A 20,042-nucleotide genomic window follows, 5' to 3' on the forward strand; every position below is an offset into this window, starting at 1 on the left:
CTCACGGTCTCTCCTGCCCGGGCTGGCTTTGAACCGCGATCCTCAGATCTCAGCCTCCTGAGTAGCTAGGGTTACAGGCGTGAGCCACCAGCGCCTGGCTATGCATTGGTTATTTTAAAGATAAGACTGTTGTTTTATGCCTAGGGATGACAGGAATGTACCACAGAGCCAAGCAGTTGTGTTTCCCCCATAGCTGGGCTAATAGGCATGTACTACCACACTCAGCCACTGACTAAATGACTCAGGAACTTCTTTTTCCTCAGGTTGGTCTCCAACTGTGATCTCCTTTGAAATCTCTAAACCTCATGAGTGGCTTGGATTACAGGCTTAAGCCACTATGCCTGATCCTGAGATCTTAAGGCTCTTTTGACAGAAAAGTAACATATTCAGAACAGCTTCTAGAGAATTCTCAGAATAAATGCAAATAATGCTTGGACATCATGCCTTTGTTCCCTGAGTAACGCTGTCCCCTCCACGGGTTTATCCTCCATCAGAAGGTGAACACACACAGCTGGCACATTTCAACACACAGGAGGCCTCAGTGGTCCCTACTTTTCTGTTATTTGAGGAGGCCTTTCTGTCCTACCAACGAATGAAGGGTTTTGCCTTGAGAAGGACAAGTTAATTATTCTCAAACCAACAGATCCTCTTACCTGCACTGAAGATTCAGTGTTTGGCCTGCTTGTATGACGTGCTGGGTGCCTTTTAAATTCAGTTCAGGACCTTTTAGTGTTGAACCTGAACTAGATCCTGGAAAACAAAATTTTGTACGGTTATTTGCATCATCTTTCTTTCTTTTCTCTCTCTCTCTGTCTCCCAGTACTAGTACTTAAGGTTAGTGTTCTTACTACATAAGGCACATGTCCACTTCCTGTTTTTTGGTGGTTAATTGGAGATAAGAGTCTCATAGACTTACCTGCCCAGTCTCAGCTTCCTGAGTTGCTACGATTATAGGCATGAGCCACCAGCACCAGCTTCTTCTTTTTATTTTTTCGTAAAGATGCTTCTCTTTTTAATTTGCTTACAGATGCATAGATACACTATTTTTTTCCTTAGTCTTGCTCACAAATACAATATATCCTTTTATACTAAATGATCTAAATAAGAAAAGCCCATCTATTTAAAATAGCAATAGATTACAATATGGTGCAAAATGTAACCATCTTGAGAATATATAACAACTTATTTAAAACTCTCAAGAAGTATTATCATGTGAAATACATTTTTATTAGCGGGTGTCTTTCTACTGATGTGGGTCCAACTATTTCATTTTTTTTCTAGGTATGAAATATAGCTGGGTGCTATGGCTCATGCCTGTAATTCTATCTACTCAGGAGCCTGAGATCTGAAGATTGAGGTTCAAAACCAGCACAGGCAGAGGAATTCCAAGAGACTCTTATCTCCAACTAATCAGCCCAAAGCTGAAAGTAAAAGTGTGGCTCAAGTGGTAGGCACCAACCTTGAGCAAAAAAGCCAAGTGAGAGCACCAGGCACTGAGTTCAAGCCCCAGTACACACACACACACACAGACACAGACACAGACACACACACACACACACACACACACACCATAAAGATGACATTTACCTCATAAGTAGGAATAATTATTATATAAAAATAAAGTTCTTTTGATGTTTGGAAATGCTACCTTCACTGGATCATTATTGATACACATATCAAATCATTGCAATTACCTAATTTAATAATTTCTTTCTTAAAATGTATAAAGCTACATATAGCTACTTAGTAAGCTGAGATCCAGAGGATAGCCGTTTAAGCCTGGCTGGGAATAAAAGTACATGAGACTCCATCTCCAATTAGTGAACAAAATCTAGATTAGAAGTGTAGCTCAAGTGGTAGAGTACTCATTGAGAAACAATAAGAGGTCTGGGAAGGAAGGTGGCTCAGTGGTAGAGTACTTGCCTCGTATGTCTGAGGCCCTGGGTTCAATTCCTCAGCACCACATAAACAGAAAAAACGAAACACAAAGAGTGAGCTTGAGGCCTCAGAATCATGGTGGGGGGAGAAGAGTATGGAAACTTCTCTAGATTCTTAACGTAACTGAGTCATTGCTTAAGCAAGATTTTGGTCTAGTCATTTTCCTTTCTGAACTAGCTTCCTTATTCGGAAAACTAATTTTAGAATCAGAGTCAGTTTTAGAAGCTGTTTGGTCCATCTTACATAATCTCTGAGTTTCTTCTAGGATGGTACAGTAAAAGGGAATTGTTCATTTTTACGTGACATTTGACAAGCACATGGCATGGGAAGCAGGGAGAAACATGATGTACATATCTTACACAACTTGGCAATGCTGTCCATCCTAGCTACCAGCTTTGTGAGCCTGCACAAGTCCCCTCTTCCTCCAGCTCTTAGTTCTCTAATCTGTGAAAGAAGACATGGTACTGGATACTCATGGATGTCTGATCTACTGACTTTCCCATCCACAGGGATTCTGTAGGATTCTTTGGGCTAAAGGTCCTCAGTGATTGAGCCTCCTTTTTTTTTTCTTTTGGGGTGTGTGTGTGTGTGAGTGTGTGTGTTTGTGTGTGTGTGTGTGTTCAGTCTTGAACTCAAGACCTGGGCACTGTCCCTTAGCTTTTTCATTCAAGAAGATGCTCTACCATTTGAGCCATACTTCCACTTCTGGTTTTTTTTTTTTTTTACTGGAGATAAAAGTCTCATAGATTTGTCTAACTTGGCTCTCTTTGAACCTCTTTTCTCAGATCTCAGCCTCTGGAGTAACTAGTATTATAGACATAAGCCACTAGGACTTTATATGTTTTTTGCTTTGTTTTGATGTTTTATGTTGCTGATGATACAGATTAATCTTTTTTTATTATTGTTGGTAAGTATTGTACAAAGGGTTGCAATGCTGTAACTCAGGTTATGAGAACAATGCTTCTTAGTCAATGTCACCATTCTTCAGTCTCCCCCATGTTCCCCTCCTGTCTTACTCTCAAGTTACATAGTTCATTTTTTTACATTATGTAATGACTGTATTTGCTTACCCTTCCTCCCTCCATTCCTGGACCCACCCTTTAAGCTCCCTAAAACATGCTTTCACTTCCTAGTTACATTAATTTATTTTTATTTTTTGCTGGTCCTGGGCTTGAACTCAGGGTCTGGGCACTCTCTCTGAGCCTCTTTGTACACAAAGCTAACACTCTACCACTTGAGCCACAGAGCTACTTCTGGATTTTTCTGATTAGTTTATTGGAGATAAGAGTCTCACAGACTTTCCTGCCCAGGCCGATCTCGGCTTACTGAGTAGCTAGGATTACAGGCATGAGCCACTGGTGCCCAGCTACATTAAGAGTTTGTTTTTTTTTTTAAAAAGCAATTGTATTGTTATTATAAAGGTGATGTACAAAGGGGTTACAGTGATATGAGTCAGGTAAAGAGTACATTTCATTTTGGAAAATATCATCTCTTTACTCTCTTCCCAGATTAGTATCATAAAAGTAACTTTTATAGACAATTCATTATGGTATAAAATTACTACTAAATAACAAAATAGCTAACAATTTAAAATCACCATTTCATAAAAATAACATTTTCCCATCAAACAGAAATTTGCTCAGATGCCCAGGGATACACTTTGCTCTTTGCTCATTGTTTCTGATACAGTGTGTCAATGAAAGTCAGTGGTCCATGTGAGTTATTTGGTTTTCCTGGACCCACAGAGCCAGTAATTGATATCACTTGTTCTGAAAACATTCTACATCAGAATAGTTTCTGCTTTTCCAATACAGAACTTCAGAACTTTAATTGAACAATGGTTCCTATGCTGGCAAAGACCCAGCACAATATCCTGCGGAAAATTCTGGCATTGCTTGTGGTCCTATCTGTAGTCTCCATGAGGATGGATACCTCCAGGTATCCATCAGGGCAAAACCTCCATGTTCATGATAGATTTCCAAATGAGATGAAACTTCTCCCCGAAGACAGAGTAAGTTTATTTGAAAGTGAAAGGAAAGTAGCAAGACTTTTGGAAGACAGGGCCCTCAAAGAATCTTTATCAGGGAATCTGAGTTTTCCTAACCTTCATCAAGGAGAACCTGTAACCTTGGGCTGGCCTGAGCCATGCATGTCCAGCTGTGAGATGTGTTTTTAGAAGGTCCTTTAAGGTAAATGCCACCATAAGTTCCTGTCTGCCCTCCTCATACTGTCTAACCTAAAGATAACCTAACAGAGTATAGTTAAAAGACACTAGAGGAAAAGTAGTGTTCATGGAAAGTTTACAGGAGAAAATACAAAGAAAAGATATTTACTGTACTGTCACCACTAATAGTAACAAACTTTGTACTTGGAATGAGAAAGCTAGGAAAAGCAGTTAAGACAAGTAGAACAAGTAAATATAAAGATAAGTATAAGAAAATGGTATTTCCACGTACCTATAGGAAACTCGGATCTCATAAAGATAAACGGAAATCAATGAAGATCAATTTATACATGTAACCCAGCACTCTAGAGGCTGAGACAGGACAGTGAGTTGCAGGCCAGCCAGAGCAACTAGTGAGGATACTACTTTAGGGGAAAAAATGATGACTGGAAATGCCAACCCTATAGCTTAACAGGAAAACTGATAAGGAGAAAGGAAAGCAAATATTATTTCTCAAATGCTTTCAAATCACATTTCTTTGAGGCAAATGAATCTCCATGTCTGCCTGAGGAATGACTAGTTAACTAGCATGTTGACGACCTGTCAGACACTTGCTATCCAATTAGCAATGCATATAAAGATATAAATATGCACATACTCCATCATGTACTTGTGGGCAAGCGGGTAGCACCTTCCAGTAACTCAGAGCCACATGGCCCATGGAGAGAACCATCCACAGGATATTTCCATTTCAAGGGTGGAGTGCCTGCCCTAAGTTAACAATGATTTCCTCATTATAAAGCTTGGGTGGGTGTCCAAATTTTCCACTTTTTGCCACAATAGAACTCGGACTTAAAGCACCATTCTCTCCCTTTCCCCCAAGGTCAACTACAGTAGAATCAGGAGGGAATAAAGTTTGTTTTTTATATCAGGAAAAGTGATGTTTAACCACAATAAAAAAAAAAAAACACCACACCACAGACCATTAAAAAATGTCCTTTCTTGCCTGCTTCTTTGTTAGAACTGTTAAGGTTAGGCAGTGTGGCTAAAAGCTTGAAACAAAACAAAAAATCAAAAATGTTCTTTCTGGCACTTTGTGTTGATTTTTTTCATCATAGTGTCTCTACATTTTCCAATAGGTAGTGTCAAACTTTACATCTCTAATAAAAATCCCAGTTCTCTTTCCCTATATGCCAAATGTCTGATAGAAAACTGCCTTCCATCCACCTTCATTTCATTAGCCAAAATGGAATTTGTGTGTGTGTATGCCAGTACAGGTGCTTGAACTAAGGCCTCGGGCACTGTTGCTTAGCTTTTTCCACTTGAAGCACAGCTCCATCTTTGGCTTTTTTGGACAAGGTAGTAGTTAATTGGAGATAAGAATCTCAAAGTACTTTCTAGACCTGACTGACAACAAACCACCATCCTCTGATCTCAGCCTCCTAAGTAGGAATGATTACAGGCATGATCTACCAGCAGTTGGCTTTGCTGTCATTTTTAAGATTCAATATAATAGTAATGCTAGTTACTGGTAGCTCACACCTATAATCCCAGCTACTCAGGAGGCTGAGATCTAAGAATTGTGGTTTGAAGCCAGTCCAGGCAGAAAAGTCCATGAGATGTTTATTACAATAAAAAAGGAACAAAACAAAAAAACAAAAATTGGAAGTAGTGCTATGGTTCAAGTGGTGGAGCACTAGCTTGAGCAAAAGAAGCTCCAGGACAGCGCTAGGACATGAGTTCAAACCCTGGCATCAGCAAAAAAAATAAAATATAAAAATAAAAAATTAGTAATACTCTTATAGAAAGATGAACTAAAAATGTCTTTAGAAAACTACCAATAGCATTGACTTAAATAAAAATAGGATTCTCATTTGCTGTGTGCCACTTCAAGACAATCCCTTAACTCTTCTTTCTACCAAATGCTAGCCTGGAGCTCTATTGTGTTGAAATTAAAGGATTATTTTGTTAGAAAAGAGCTTTAGCCAAATTCAGCAACTGTACTTTGTTGAACAGTACTATGCTTAAGTGATGGTGGTCCCAGAAGCCTGGTGATATTGTGGCTGTCTTTCATTGGGTACATACACTGCGTTGTTCATACAAGGAATCTGCCTTACATTTCCCAGAATGTAGCGCTGTTATTAAGTAACACAACTGCATTAATCATGAAACATCTGTTTTCTTCATTTTTAGCCATTCATCTTCCAGATCTACTCCTAATGAGTTCTTTTATATAGCCAGGATAAAGACACTCTTCGTCTCAGATTCCTCATCCGTCAACACAGGAGGTGAGACTTTGATTTGCCTAATCCCTTCCAGCCTAAAAATTCTGAATCTGAGGTCATAGTCAATGAACAAAAGGTATAAGTCAGACATCTGATTTTTTAAAATTATGATGATGAGAAGACAGTCCAATTTTTAAAACTTAAGGGGTTGAATAGACATTTTCCCAAAGAAGATATGAAAACATAAAAGACAGGAAAGTGAAATCAAATTGTTAATGAGCTGGGAGCTGGTGGTTCACACCTGTAATTCTAGCTACTTAGGAGGTTGATATCGGAAGATTGGGTTTGAAGCCAGCCAGGGCAGGAAAAGTCTATGAGACCCTTATCTTCAATTAACCAGCAAAAAGCCAGAAATAGAGCTGTAGTTCGTGTGGTAAGGCACCAATCTTGAACAATAAAAGCTAAGGGACAGAATCTAGCCAGAGTGCAAGGCCCAGTATCAACACATAACATATTCTCTCTCTCTCTCTCTCTCTCTCTCTCTCTCTCTCCTCTCTTTCTCTCTCTCTCTCTCTCACACACACACCCCTACATACACAATGAGATGCCATTTCATGCATATTGGATAACTGGATAACTTCAACGAAAGCAACAATGAATGTTGGTAGAAATGTTAGAACGCTCAGACATTTCAGGTATGATTTTTAAATGGTGCAGACACTTTGGAAAGCAGGGCAGCAGCTTCTTGGATGGGCAATTACATGCCTACATAGCTACACAAGAAAACTGAAAACATACGCCCACATAACAACACATATACTAGCCAAAATGTGGAAACAACCCAGTGTCCATCAAATGGATTAGGAAAAGTCAAACAATGGGCTATGGTTGGATCATTAAAAGCAATGTTGAACTGATTTGTACTATCGTATAGACAAACCCTGGAACATTGTGTCAGTGCATGCGAAGAAAAACCCATAAGAGCACAGTGGAAAATGATCATCTGCTACTACAGAGAGGCCTTGGGAGAAATTCAACCTTCTAGCAGCTCCATCTTAATGTTCAGCTTCCAGAATTATAAGAAAGGAAACTTCTGTTGTTAAAAACACTACACTAGCTAGGTGCAGGTGCCTCATGCCTATAATCTTAGCTGCCCAGGAAGCTGAGATCTGAAGATTGTAGTTCAAGGCCAATCTGGGCAGGAAAAGGCCATGAGACTCTTATCACGAATTAAACCACAAAAAAAGCTGGAAATTGAACTATGGCTCAAAAGATAGAGTGACAGCCTTGAGCAAAAAAGCTCAGGGACAGTGCCCAAACCCTGAGTTCAAGTCCAGAATCAGCATAAAATTTTTAAAAAATTAACAAAAATAACCACACACACACTACCACCACCACCACCACCACCACCACCACCACCACCACCACCACCACACTAAATAAAAACCAATCATAAAAGGCTACATATTATATAAGTCCATTTGTATAATGTATCCAAAATACATAAACCCATAGATAGAAATCAGAAGTCAGGTATGGTGGTACACACCTGCAATCCTAGCACTTGGGAGCCTATGCCAGGAGGATTAAGCTATGCCAGGTAGCAAGGATTGTCTCAGGAAAACAAAAGGGAGAGGGGAAGTTGCTAGGTAGAGGAGGATAAATGGGGTGTGGAGTTTTGGGGTGATGGATAGAAATGTTTTTAAATTAGTGGTGATGGGTGTACAATTCTACATACTAGAAACTATTGATTTAAATGTGTCAGTGTTGTAATCTCCTCAGTTACATTTGGGTATCATATTCTGTTTCCCACAAAAGTGAATTTTCTCTCTGTGAAGTGGCTATTAAGGACAACAATGAGTTATTACTGAAGTGACCCCAGACTTAACACTGAAGCTTACACTGAGCACTGAACTGTTTCGGTGTCTGTGGCTGCGTGGCTGCATCTGACCATTGATGTAAGCTTTTATACTAGTTAGGGTTTTTGTTTGTTTGTTTTTTTGTCAGTCTTAAGGCTTGAACTCTGGGTCTGGGCACTGTCCCTCAACTCTTCAGCTCAAGTGAGTGTTCTACCACTTGAGCGACAGCACTACTTCCAGTTTTCTTGTGGTTAACTGGAGATAGCCTAAGGGACTTTCCTGCCCAGGCTGGTTTTGAACCACAATCCTCAGATCTCAGCTTCCTAAGTAGCTAGAATTATAGGCATGAGCCACCAGCACCTAGCTATACTAGTTGCTTTCTTCCTTAAAATTTTAGGAGGCTGAAATTTGGAGAAATCATTTTTCTTTTGTTCTTAATGATGTCACTCATGGAGAAGTTTTAGAAGCAATTTTGCTATCTATCTAAACGCAGTCTTATAAATTCAACTGAATGTTAATTTAAAATCATTTCTAAAGGCACATATTTTGAATTTGACCTATTTAAATGGGAATTTTTTTAACAACCTGAGTCACGTTGACAAGTAGGTTGCTAGAATGCTCTGAAGGAATCTACTGGTGTTTTCTTTTCTATTAAAGTTGGTGATTTCAAATTTGTTTTAAACTCAGAGCTTTGGATAGTAGATTTGTGTCCAACAAGAAGCATCTGTCTTTCATTTTGCAGACTGTGTTTTCAATAAGACCTAATCCTACATGATAAATGGCCTCTTTATCAAAATATAATTCCCTGAGTCTCATGTTTCTAAAATTGGAACATAAGACTATGAGCTATTTACCAAGGTTGTGTGAGGTTAATTAAACATAATTCAAAATAAAAGAAGGTCCCTTCTTCAAGATGGACCTTACTAAAAGCTCATACCTGAAATCTCACAGAAAGAACCTTTTTGGTTGGTGGTTAAGGAGTGAAGAATGCAACTACAAATTTCTAGAAGCTACCAACATTCCTATTTGTGATGCTAATTTCTGCAGGGCTCTGGTACTAAATTAAATCTGCATTTTAACTCAGTGTCATGCCGTGTGTGTGTGTGTGTGTGTGTGTGTGTGTGTGTGTGTGTGTGTGAGTGAGTGTGTGTGTGTGTGTGTGTGTGTGTGTGTATGTACCAGTACTATGGCTTGAACTCAGAGTCTGAGTCCTGCCGCTAAAATTTTGTGCCCAAGGCTAGTGCTCCACCATTTGAAACACACTTCCAGTTCTTGCTTTTTGGTAGTTAATTGGAGTTAAGTCTCATGGACTTGCCTGTCTGGGCTGTCTCCAACTTCCTGATCCTCAGATCTCACTCTCCTGAGTAGCCAGGATTACAAGCATGAGTCATTGGTTCCTGGCTCATAAATTTTTCTGCTTGCACAATATGGATATTATAACTGAGTACTGATTAGAATTGCACTGGCTAAGGTGACAGAGATATGGTTGGGTGAGGGTACTGAAAACACTTTCATTTCTAGAATGATGGAGAAAAACCAGAGGCTTCTGTTCCATCTGCCAACAGACTATATAGGAGATGTGATGACCACAGGCAATTGCATGTGTGAGTATGTGTACTTCTGAAGATGGAATCCAGGACATCATATGCCCTAGGCGAGCACTATACAACCAAGCTTCATCCTGGATACCTACAACTTATATTTTTCTGTCAGTCAGTAAAACCCATACATAGATTTTCAGCTCACAGCACAAGATGTCACACTGTTTTCTGGCGATGTCTAAAATGATCAGAACTGGTCCATCCATCCATCCATCCATCCATGGGTGTTGAAGTCATTCATTTTTTCCATCAACTTTATCAATATTATTTCAAAGGGAAACATACGCATGTTAAAATGCTTACCTTGACGCTGCTATAACCACACCCACACCCTGGGAGGGACATGTCCTCAGTGTACCCCTTGAGGATTTTACTTGACTGGCTTCTTGGAGGATCAGTTAACAAGGCACAGTCATTGATCATTAGGCCTTTCACCAACTACCATCAGTGCCCTACAGTTCGCACAACTCCTTTTCATGTGACTTCTGAATTAAATAAGATTGGCCCAGGAGATGCTCAAATGCTCTCCTCCCACACTGCTGCTCTTTTACTGACTGGGTTAGAACTCTCTTCCATAGAGCTGTCTGACAACCTGTTGTTTCATTTTACTGCTACATGTCATAGTATCGTCTGAGCTATAGGTCAAGGAACATAGCTATAGGAACATTCTTAAAGCTATAGCTATAGGAACATAGGTCAAGCTCTGGCTGACAGGGCACTACATGGCTCAGAAGACATTCAGCAGAAAAATTTGGAGAGCTTCATCTGGTTGTGCAAAGACCTGGGAACAGAATAGATGCTTCTGACACCCCCAAAATGCAGAGGCAACATTGTCTTAGACACATCTCTGTTTCCTCTATTAATAGTAAGAAGGTTCTGGGCACTGGTAGCTCACACATGTGAGCTCCCTACTCAGGAAGCTGAGATATGAGGATCATGGTTTGAACCCAGCCTGGGCAGAAAAGTCTGTGAGATTCTTATCTCCAACTAACCAGCAAAAAGGTGGAAATGAAGGTGTCTCAACTGGTAGAACTCCAGACTTCAATGGAGAAGCCAAGGTAACACATGTAGCTCTGAGTTCAAGCCTCAGTATTCACACACACACACACACACACACACACACACACACACACACACACACCACATAAATACCAAGAAGCTGTTCCATTTGAAGCATGCTCTCCTGAGCTTATTCTCTTCCCCTCCATACCGTTCAGAGGGTTCAATGATAACTGGATTCTGTTGTCATGTCTTATAGGATGTTTCATAATCTCTAGCAGTACTATGCTGTCATTCAAGTTGAAAGTTATTATTTCAAGCTAGAATGTTTGCATTTTCCCATCACAAACATTAAAAAAAAAGACTATCATAATTGATTCTTTGGTACAGGTGTGGTCTTATTATACAACATAAAATACACAAGATTAAAAGTGTAACTCTTGACTTCATGGAAATAAGTAATTTTTTTTCTTTTTTGGGGAGAGGGATACTAGGGCTTAACTAAGTGCCTAACACAAGATTAGCGTGTATTCTATCACTTGAGCCAGACTACTAGTCTCCCCCCACTTTTTTCTGCTTTATTTTACAGATGAGATTTCACAGTTTTGCACAGGACCATCCTTGTATCACAATCTATCTATGTTTCTCACAAAGCTAGGCTTATAGATGTATGTTACCATAACCAGCTTATTTTTTGAGATGAGGTCTCATGATTTTCTTGGTCTCTGTCTTCCAAGTCAAAAGAAATTGAAGCTGAGCTTAATGATACATGCGACCTCAGAATTTTGGAGATTGAGCCTGGGAGACTAAAAGTTCAAGGCTATCTTGGGTCATATTAGGAGTTCCAGGCCAGTCTGACTACACAGCAAGACTCTCTCAAAGAAACAAAACAAAACTAAGAAAAAGAATAAGAAAGGAAAGAGAGAAGCAAGATTGCAAGGCTGAGTGTGACAAAGTTCCTGTTAAGTTTCAGTCTCTTTTGATCGTTTATGTAGTCCAAATTCCACAGAAAACATTTTTCTGAAATTCTTTAGGGTATAGATGAAGGAGATGTTTTAAATTTACCAAGAAGAAAGCCAAGAGAATCTCTTGTCTTTGTAACCAATAACATATACAAGCTCTCTGTCCATGATAGTGTGACCACATTATAGAAGTGACTACAGCATTCTACACTCATTCTAGTTTCATTTAACACTGTTTTGCACCATTGTGTCAAATTGGTTTCCTTCTAAATTAAACTATCTGAAATATAATTCCCCTCCATTACACGTAGTTTAGTCATGCTTAGACAATTGGATGGATATGTTAATTAGACTGTTCTTTTGGTGGGTGTGCTGATGCGAGAGCTTGAATTCAGGGTCTGGGTGCTGTCCCTGGGCATTTTTTTGCTCAAGGATAACACTTTACCACTTGAACCATAGCTCCACTTCTGGCTTTTTGGTGGTTAATTGGAGGTAAGAGTCTCATGGGCTATCCTGCCCAAGTTGGCTTCAAACCACAGTCCTTAGATCTCAGCTTCCTGAATAGCTAGGATTGCTGGTGCAAGCCACCATTGCCCAGCTAGACTGTTCTTTTTAAATCTAGGTCCTTTTATTTTCAGTTTCCTTAAATATTTACTAGCCATGCCTTCCTAAGATTTTATAGACTTTTTTCTCTTAAGTCTTATCTTAGATGGAGAATTTGTGCTGTACAAGCTTCGCTGAAAGTCAAAGTTCTAGAAGGAAAAGTGAACTATCACAAGTAGCAGATTGGGGGGGGGAGGTTGGTCGTGGGGCTTGAACTCTGGGCCTGGGTGATGGTCCTTCAGCTCTTCAGCTCAAGGCAAGCACTCTACCACTTGAGCCACAGGGCCACTTCTGATTTTCTGGTGGTTTATTGGAGATAAGAGTCTCACAGACTTTCCTGCCTGGGCTGGCTTTGAATTGAGATCCTCAGATCTCAGCCTCCTGAGTAGCTAGGATTAAAGGTGTGAACTACCGGTGCCCAGTAAGCATCTTAATTTTAAAAGAAATAGTGTACTGAACATACAACTCTCTTCAATATGTGGTATTGAGGCTTTTCTTCCAAACATCCATTGAAGACTTTAGAGTCATTTGGATCTCAAATCTGAGGAATACTAATTTAATTCTCAGGACACTTTCACTCATATACTTTCATTACTATACCTACAACTTAACTTAGCCTTACCCCTCCCCCTGGAAGTATTATAGCCAGTTGCAGATAATTTACGGAGCATTATCTATCACCCTTCTCCACTTACACATACATACAGGGGTACTAACATGGAGCAATGACTCCTTTAATGGCCTCCTCAGACCCAGGGAAATGGCTGACAATACAGCATCAGTCCATCCAGGATTACAGGGTGACTCCTCTATATGCAAGGTACCCTTCTAGACTCACAACTGAAAAGACGGACCAGAAACAGTCCTTTCTCTTCAACAGCTTTCAAGCCAAAGTTGAATTCTTAGAAGATGTCATTTAGAAGGAGAATAGATAAATACCTAGAAATTTCTAAGATAGCAAGTCTGCAAATGGAGATCTTCTCCACACTAGGTATACCTTGTGGTTAATGGATTTTTTTTTGGGGGGGGGGGTATATGGAGTTGCGAGTTCACTAAGTACAAGCATTTCACCTTGGTAAAAAAAAAATCACTATACCCATGTTTTCCCCTATTTGCAGTAACTAGTATACGTCTGGGACAAGCAGAAAAGGTCAGATAAGATGATATTAAGCGAGGGCTGGGAAGGTGGCTCAGTGGTAGAGCGCCTGCCTTGCATGCCTGAGGCCCTGGGTTCGATTCCTCAGCACCACATAAGCAAAAAGAAAGAAGCCGGAAGTGGCGCTGTGGCTCAAGTGGTAGAGTGCTAGCCTTGAGCTGAAGAGCTGAGGGACAGCGCCCAGACCCAGAGTTCAGGCCCCACAACCAGACCCCCCCAAAAAAAGATGATGTTAAGTGAAATGAACCCCAAGATAGGGACACAAGTGGTTTTTTTCTTCCTTGCTATTGTTTCTAACATATTTATACGGTATCATGTGATTTTTTTTGTTGCTTTGTATGTCCCCCCCCCACCCCTGCTTTCACTGTATTTGATGTTGGTATAATTTGTGGAGGGGAAGGGAAAAAAACAAATTGTTTAAATAGGGATACAGATTGATCCATTGCAACAATGAGATGTACAAGATGCTATGTCGAAAAACGAATTTTACAATTTAGGCAGGGGTGGGGAGGTGGGGGATGGGAGGAGTGTAGTTGAGGAGTAGGAGGGACAGGATGGTGGGGGAAAAACAAAGGAGGAGGCGACAATGCTAGATAAGAAATGTTACTCATGCTGGGTATCAGTGGCTCATGCCTGTAATCCTAGCTACTCAGGCGGCTAAGATCTGAGGATCATGGTTCAAAGCCAGCCCAGCCAGGAAAGTCTATGAGACTCTAATCTTCAATAAACCACCAGAAAACCGGAAGTGGTGCTGCGGCTCAAGTGGTAGAGTGTTATTCTTGAGCTGAAGATCTGAGGGACAGCGCCCTGGCCCAGAGTTCAAGCCCCACGACCAACAACAACAACAACAAAAAAGAAATGTACTCATTACCTTGCTCATGTAACTGTAGCCCCACTGTGTACAGTATTTTCACAATAAAAAACTTATTTTTAAAAATCACTGCAAACCTTTCACAAAATACTAACACTTATTCAAAGCTAGGCATTTAATGCCTGTAGTACTAGATATTCAGGAGACTGAGATCTGAGGAACTTAGTCCAAAGCCAGCCCAGGAAGAAAAGTCCATGAGACTCCTATCTCCAATAAACCAGCAGAAGACTGGGAAGGTGGCTCAGTGGTAGAGTGCTTGCCTTGCATGCATGAGGCCCTGAGATCGATTCCTCAGCACCACATAAGCAGAAAAAGCCAGAAGTGGCCCTGTGGCTCAAGTGGTAGAGCACTAGCCTTGAGCTGAAGAGCTGAGGGACAGCGCCCAGACCCAGAGTTCAGCCACCATGACACTTTCTCTCTCTCTCTCTCTCTCTGTCTGTCTGTCTCTCTCTCTCTCTCTCTCTCTCTCACACACACACACACACAAATAAACCAGCAGAAAGCAGCAGTGTAGCTCAAGAGGTAGAGCGCCAGCCTTAAGTAAAAAGCTCAGGGTCCATGCCCAGGTCTAAAGTTCAAGCCCCCAAACTGGCATACACATAATAAAGAACTTATTCAAAATTAAGCATGGAGCACAGTACATATAACAAAATTTATATTCATAAATCAAACATAAAAGGTTACTTGATGACAACCAGTTGAATACCTTCTAAGTGAATCTCTTTAAATGAACTGAAAGTGTTTTCTATGTGGGTCTAACAAATTGGAAAGTAGAATCAAATTTTCAATGTCTATGAAATTAACATCAGAATTACCGTTTATATTATTTATGTCTTCTCATGAAATTATGGGAGAAGATATCATTCCATTATATCATTATAAGCATACATCATTATAAGCAATCAAATAAACATCTTCCTTCCTTTCTTTTTCCCTGTCTTTTTTAAAAATTCTTTTTGTGTGTGCTGGTAGTAGGGATTGAACGCAGGGTCTGAGTGTTACCCCTTACCTTTTTTTGCTCAAGGCTGGCACTCTACTATTTAACCAAACCTCCACTTCTGGCTTCTTCCTGGTTAAAGAGTTGCACGGAGCTGGGCACTGGTGGCTCACGCCTGTATCCTAGCTACTCAGGAGACTGAGATCTGAGGATCATGGTTTCAAAGCCAGCCCAGGCAGGAAAGTCTGTGAGACTCTTATCTCCAATAAGCCACTAAGAAAACTGAAGTAGCACTGTGGCCCAAGTGGTAGAGCATTTGCCTTGAGCTGAAGAGCTGAGGGACAGCGCCCAGGCCCAGAGTTCAAGCCCCATAACGGACAAAAAAAAAGAGAGAGTCACACGGACTTTCTTCCCTGGGCTGGCTTCGAACTGCAGTCCTCAGATCTCAGCCTCCTGAGCAGCTAAATGTATAGGCATGAGCCAGCAGAACCTAGCTGCAAACATATTTCTTAAATCTCTTCTATCCAGCTTGTAATTAGCATTCTCCCAAAAAGGGGGATGTTACATGGGAAAGTCAGTCCCTGGTTTATATATTTGCACTGAAAAGCATGTTAAAAAATAATAAGTCTACCACCTTGTGAGATGATCGGGGATATTGGTTTGAGTGAGGCTAGTCTGGAGGAAAAAAGGTTTCCAGTCTCCATCTCAACCAATGGCTGGGCACAATGATACATGCTTGTCAACCCCAGCAACATAGGAAGTCACAAATAGGAGGATCACAGCCCAGGCTTGCCTAGACATAAAAACAAGAACATACCTGGAAAATAACCAATGCAAAAAGTACCTGGAGGTGTGGCTCAACTAGTAGAACATCTGCCTAGCAAGTGTGAGGCCCTTAGTTCAATCCCAAGCACCTCAATAGTAATAGTAACAGCAACAATAATACCTCAATAAAAACCAGTTTCTACATTTTCAATTTTTACCACTCCTAAAAAAAACGAGAGATCTAAATAGTAATAGAATTACTGTTTTAGTACAAAAAAAAAGACCACAGAGAAATTGAAATTCCTGAAAATTGGCATGCCTGATAATTTCTCACGGTTTCCATTTGCTTCTAAATGATTTGTGTGGTGAATCCCCTTTCTAGGGTATTCTCCATTTACCAGTCCTAAAGGCAGAAGGAGGGCTGGGTGTGAATACCAAGTTGCTCTTAATTTGGATATCAATAACATAAGTCAAATATTCCTTGTACCTCAAGAAAACCTCAAGTTAGAGTTTTTCAAAGTCTACTCTAGGCCAATACAACTACTCATCACCTATCTATTTATCTTCTAGTTCTAGCAGAATTCTCTATGGAACAGATCCTGAAGATCTCAAAACAAAACTCTGATCTAGCAGGATACATGAAGTGGAAAAAAAGAGTTAAACAATGTTTTCCCAAAAGAAAACAACACCATTAATCATAGATGAAATGGTGTTCCAGGAGTTTACATTGCTGTTAGAAATAGCTTGTTCACAATGCTTTCTAAAGTATATCATTGACTTTTTATCTATCTCCATAGAGTTTTCATTTCTCTCATGCCAACTTAGAAGAAGAAAACAATCCTAAAAATCAAACAGGATTTCTATCACTACTTTATGTAATTTCTCTCCAAGGGCAGAACCATATTTGGCCACACACATTCCAGACATTTCCTTGAAGCAAAAGATAAAACTCCTCAATAGGTGGCAGGATAGGATTTCCCTCAGCTTTTAGTAGACAGAGTCTAGAAATTCATTTCTTCTAAGGAAGAAAAACAGGTGAGGGAAAAAGAAGTAAAACCTTTTCTCTTTCTTTGCTTACAGGACTATCTTAAAGAATAGAGGAAGAGGAAGAGACCTAAGTAGCAACAGGGTTGCAGACATTCTGCAGAGCAGGGTATGTAGCTCTGCAGAATGGCAGAATGCTCATCTAACTTGTGCAAGGGCCTGGGTGTTCACACACACACACACACACACACACACACACACACAGAGTTTCTAGTTTTACTGACTGCACAAAGGATTCTCAGCTACACGAGGAAATCAAAGCCTGAAGTATGGCCATCCCGTACTGAACGGAAATGAGAAAAGGGCCCTTGGACAGTGCTTTTCTCACAGATCTCATTGATTATGTCTGAGCTGATTCTTTTGTTTGTTTGATTTTTCTCATTCAAGCTATTTTAGGAAAAGGCTGGTAGAAGGAACACCCATTTCAAAATGAAGAAGAACTACATTTGAATCCTGGCCTGGCTGTTCCAATGTGTAGCTCTCAGCAAGTTATCAAATTGTCCTCAGGCTCAGGGTTTCCAATCATCAGAGTTAAAGTGCACATAATGTATAGTTCTTTAAATCACCAGTCCATAGTCTAACACCCACATGTTGGTGACTCATACCTGTAATCCTAGCTACTCAGGAATCTGAGATCTGAGGATTGGAATTCAAAGCCAGACCCAGCAGGAAAGTCTAGGAGTCCCCTTATCTCCAATTAAATAACAAATAGCCAAAAATGGAACTGTAGCTCAAGTGGTAGAGTGTTAGTCTTGAGCTAAAAGGCTCAGGGACAATACCCAGTCCCTGAGATCAAGGCCCACAATTGGCACACATGAATACACATGCATACATGCATGTGTGCATGCACTCACATGCACATGTGTATACCCATGCACTCACACAAACAAACATACAGGAATACTAGGAAGCTAAAACTTAAGGCTCAGGGGATAAGGTCAAGGGGAGGGGATATATATGTCAAAATGGAACTAGGAAAACTGAGAGGATGGGAGAGATGGGGAGAATGGTGGAAGGGATGGTATTGATCAAGATGCATTGTACTCACAAAATGACACGTGGTATGGAAATCCCTTTGTGCAACTACAAAGGGATTTTGAAGTTCACATGTTGGATAGTTACTCAGGGCCTTGAGGGAGCTCACACAGCAAGTGCTGCTCTGTGTCTACACTCCCCCCCCCCCCAATTCCCCCCCCCCCCCCCCCGGGACAACAGGCTGGATGTCCTGGTCCCTCTGATCAACTGAGCAGCTCTCGGTAGGGTAGAATGAACTTCGGGGGAGAGGGGCTTTCCTCAAGTGTGCCAGTTTCGTTCAGAAAATGTTCACATCTCAGGTTGCTGGGTGTAGATGGGGCACGAAGGAGCCTATGTGTAATTCCTGGAAACTGCCTGTCAGGATGTGCCTGATGAGAACTCCGAGGCTGGGCCTCAGCCTATTCTGTCCTCCTTAGTCATCTGAACGAATTTAAAGGCATACTTAGGACTAAGGTTTGGAAGCCCACCTAAATCCATGTTCTTAATGGCTTTGGGGATTCAAGTCTGATAGGTTTTGGGAAAGCTCTTGAATATCTATGATAAGGAAACCCACAGGATTAAAATTCTGTCTTCATTGAAGTTTTGACCATGTCTGCAACATACAACAGTGGAATCTCCCAAGGCCGCCTTAAGCCGGAGTAGCAGTGACTTCTCACATTCCTTAGGGATGGCAAAACTCCAAGGACAGACTGGCTTTGACAACCAGGAAAGTCCAACAACCTCCCCCACCCCCAACCCGCCACATACTCTTTTCTCCTCTGCTTTGCCATTAAACTGTAATGCAGGGGAGGAGGAAGGGTTAGAGTCTGGCAGAAATGAATTTAAATCATTGCATCTTTACTTTAAATCATTGCATTCTTTTACTCAGACTCAACATCATTTTCTTCATGGTTCTGAGTACCTGACCTACCTTTTGGGACTGGAGTAACAGACAGGTAAATCAAAATGTCTGGACAGCCAACACCTATCTGGCTACTTCCCCGCCCCCCTTCTCAAAGGATATCTTACTACATTCTCCAGAAGGAGCCGGATGAGGCCTCTCATGAGGCCCCAAAAGACTGCACAGGTGCCCAGATTTAGATTCTGGGGTTTGATTGCCACCTTACCAGTGCTATTCATGGTTGCCCTAAGAAGCTGCTGTCCCAGCAAATCATGCCAAGGTTTGCAGCCTGTGTGACTAAATGAAAGATTTAAGAATGGGAAGTGCTTCCCCTAGCCTCGTTTCATCCCCAGATACTGTTTGAAAGGGTCAAGGCATTATTTAGAACTAATATGTGTTAAATATTATTTACTAGTCACGCAATATTCTTGGCCCAATGCCATCCTAAGAGTTAGACTGAACCATAAAGGGGAAGTGTTGGACAGCAGTGTGGCAAACCTTAGAAAACGGTGCCATGCCACCCATCAAATCAGCAGGCCTCCCCACCCCTGGAATCTGGGCTGGACTTGCTTTGACTCACAGAATGTAGCAGAATGATGTAGGAATTCCAGCCTCAGCCATGAGCCCAGGGTAAGAAAGGCCCAGTTTGATGACTGAATGATGAGGGGAAGACTGCCTGGGACCAGACACCCCATGCCCAGGTCCCAAACTGATAGAGACTGCGGCTGCCCACGTGACCAGGTGAGAGCTGCAGTCACCAGCTAAACCCAGACCAGAGGTTTGGCTCCAGAGCATCCTGAGACGTAATGACAGTTGTTTAGGTAAAGCTTGATATGGAATAATAAATGATGGCTTCTTACCTACTTGGGAGGCTGAGGTAAGATCATGGTTCAATGTCAGCCTGGGCAGGAAAGTCCTTGAGACTTTCATCTCCAATGACCAAAAAGCTGTATGGCTTTGAGCTGTATGGCTCAAATAGAAAAACAAAACAAAATTCAAGGAG

The 20,042-nt window shown here is 41.0% G+C and overlaps 1 protein-coding gene across 2 annotated transcripts in view; it reads right to left on the reverse strand.

The window, feature by feature from the left end:
* The window catches only part of Flt1 (fms-related tyrosine kinase 1), a 185,363-nt gene that overhangs the window by 153,994 nt on the left and 11,327 nt on the right, over nucleotides 1-20,042 (reverse strand). For both annotated transcript variants that reach the window (XM_013027297.1, XM_013027298.1), the window contains exon 2: nucleotides 654-750. In XM_013027297.1, coding sequence (XP_012882751.1) covers nucleotides 654-750 — 97 coding nt within the window. The remainder of the gene's footprint in view (nucleotides 1-653; nucleotides 751-20,042) is intronic.

This window comes from Dipodomys ordii, unplaced genomic scaffold (assembly GCF_000151885.1).
Source record: "Dipodomys ordii isolate 6190 unplaced genomic scaffold, Dord_2.0 Scaffold102, whole genome shotgun sequence".
Taxonomy (NCBI): domain Eukaryota; kingdom Metazoa; phylum Chordata; class Mammalia; order Rodentia; family Heteromyidae; genus Dipodomys; species Dipodomys ordii.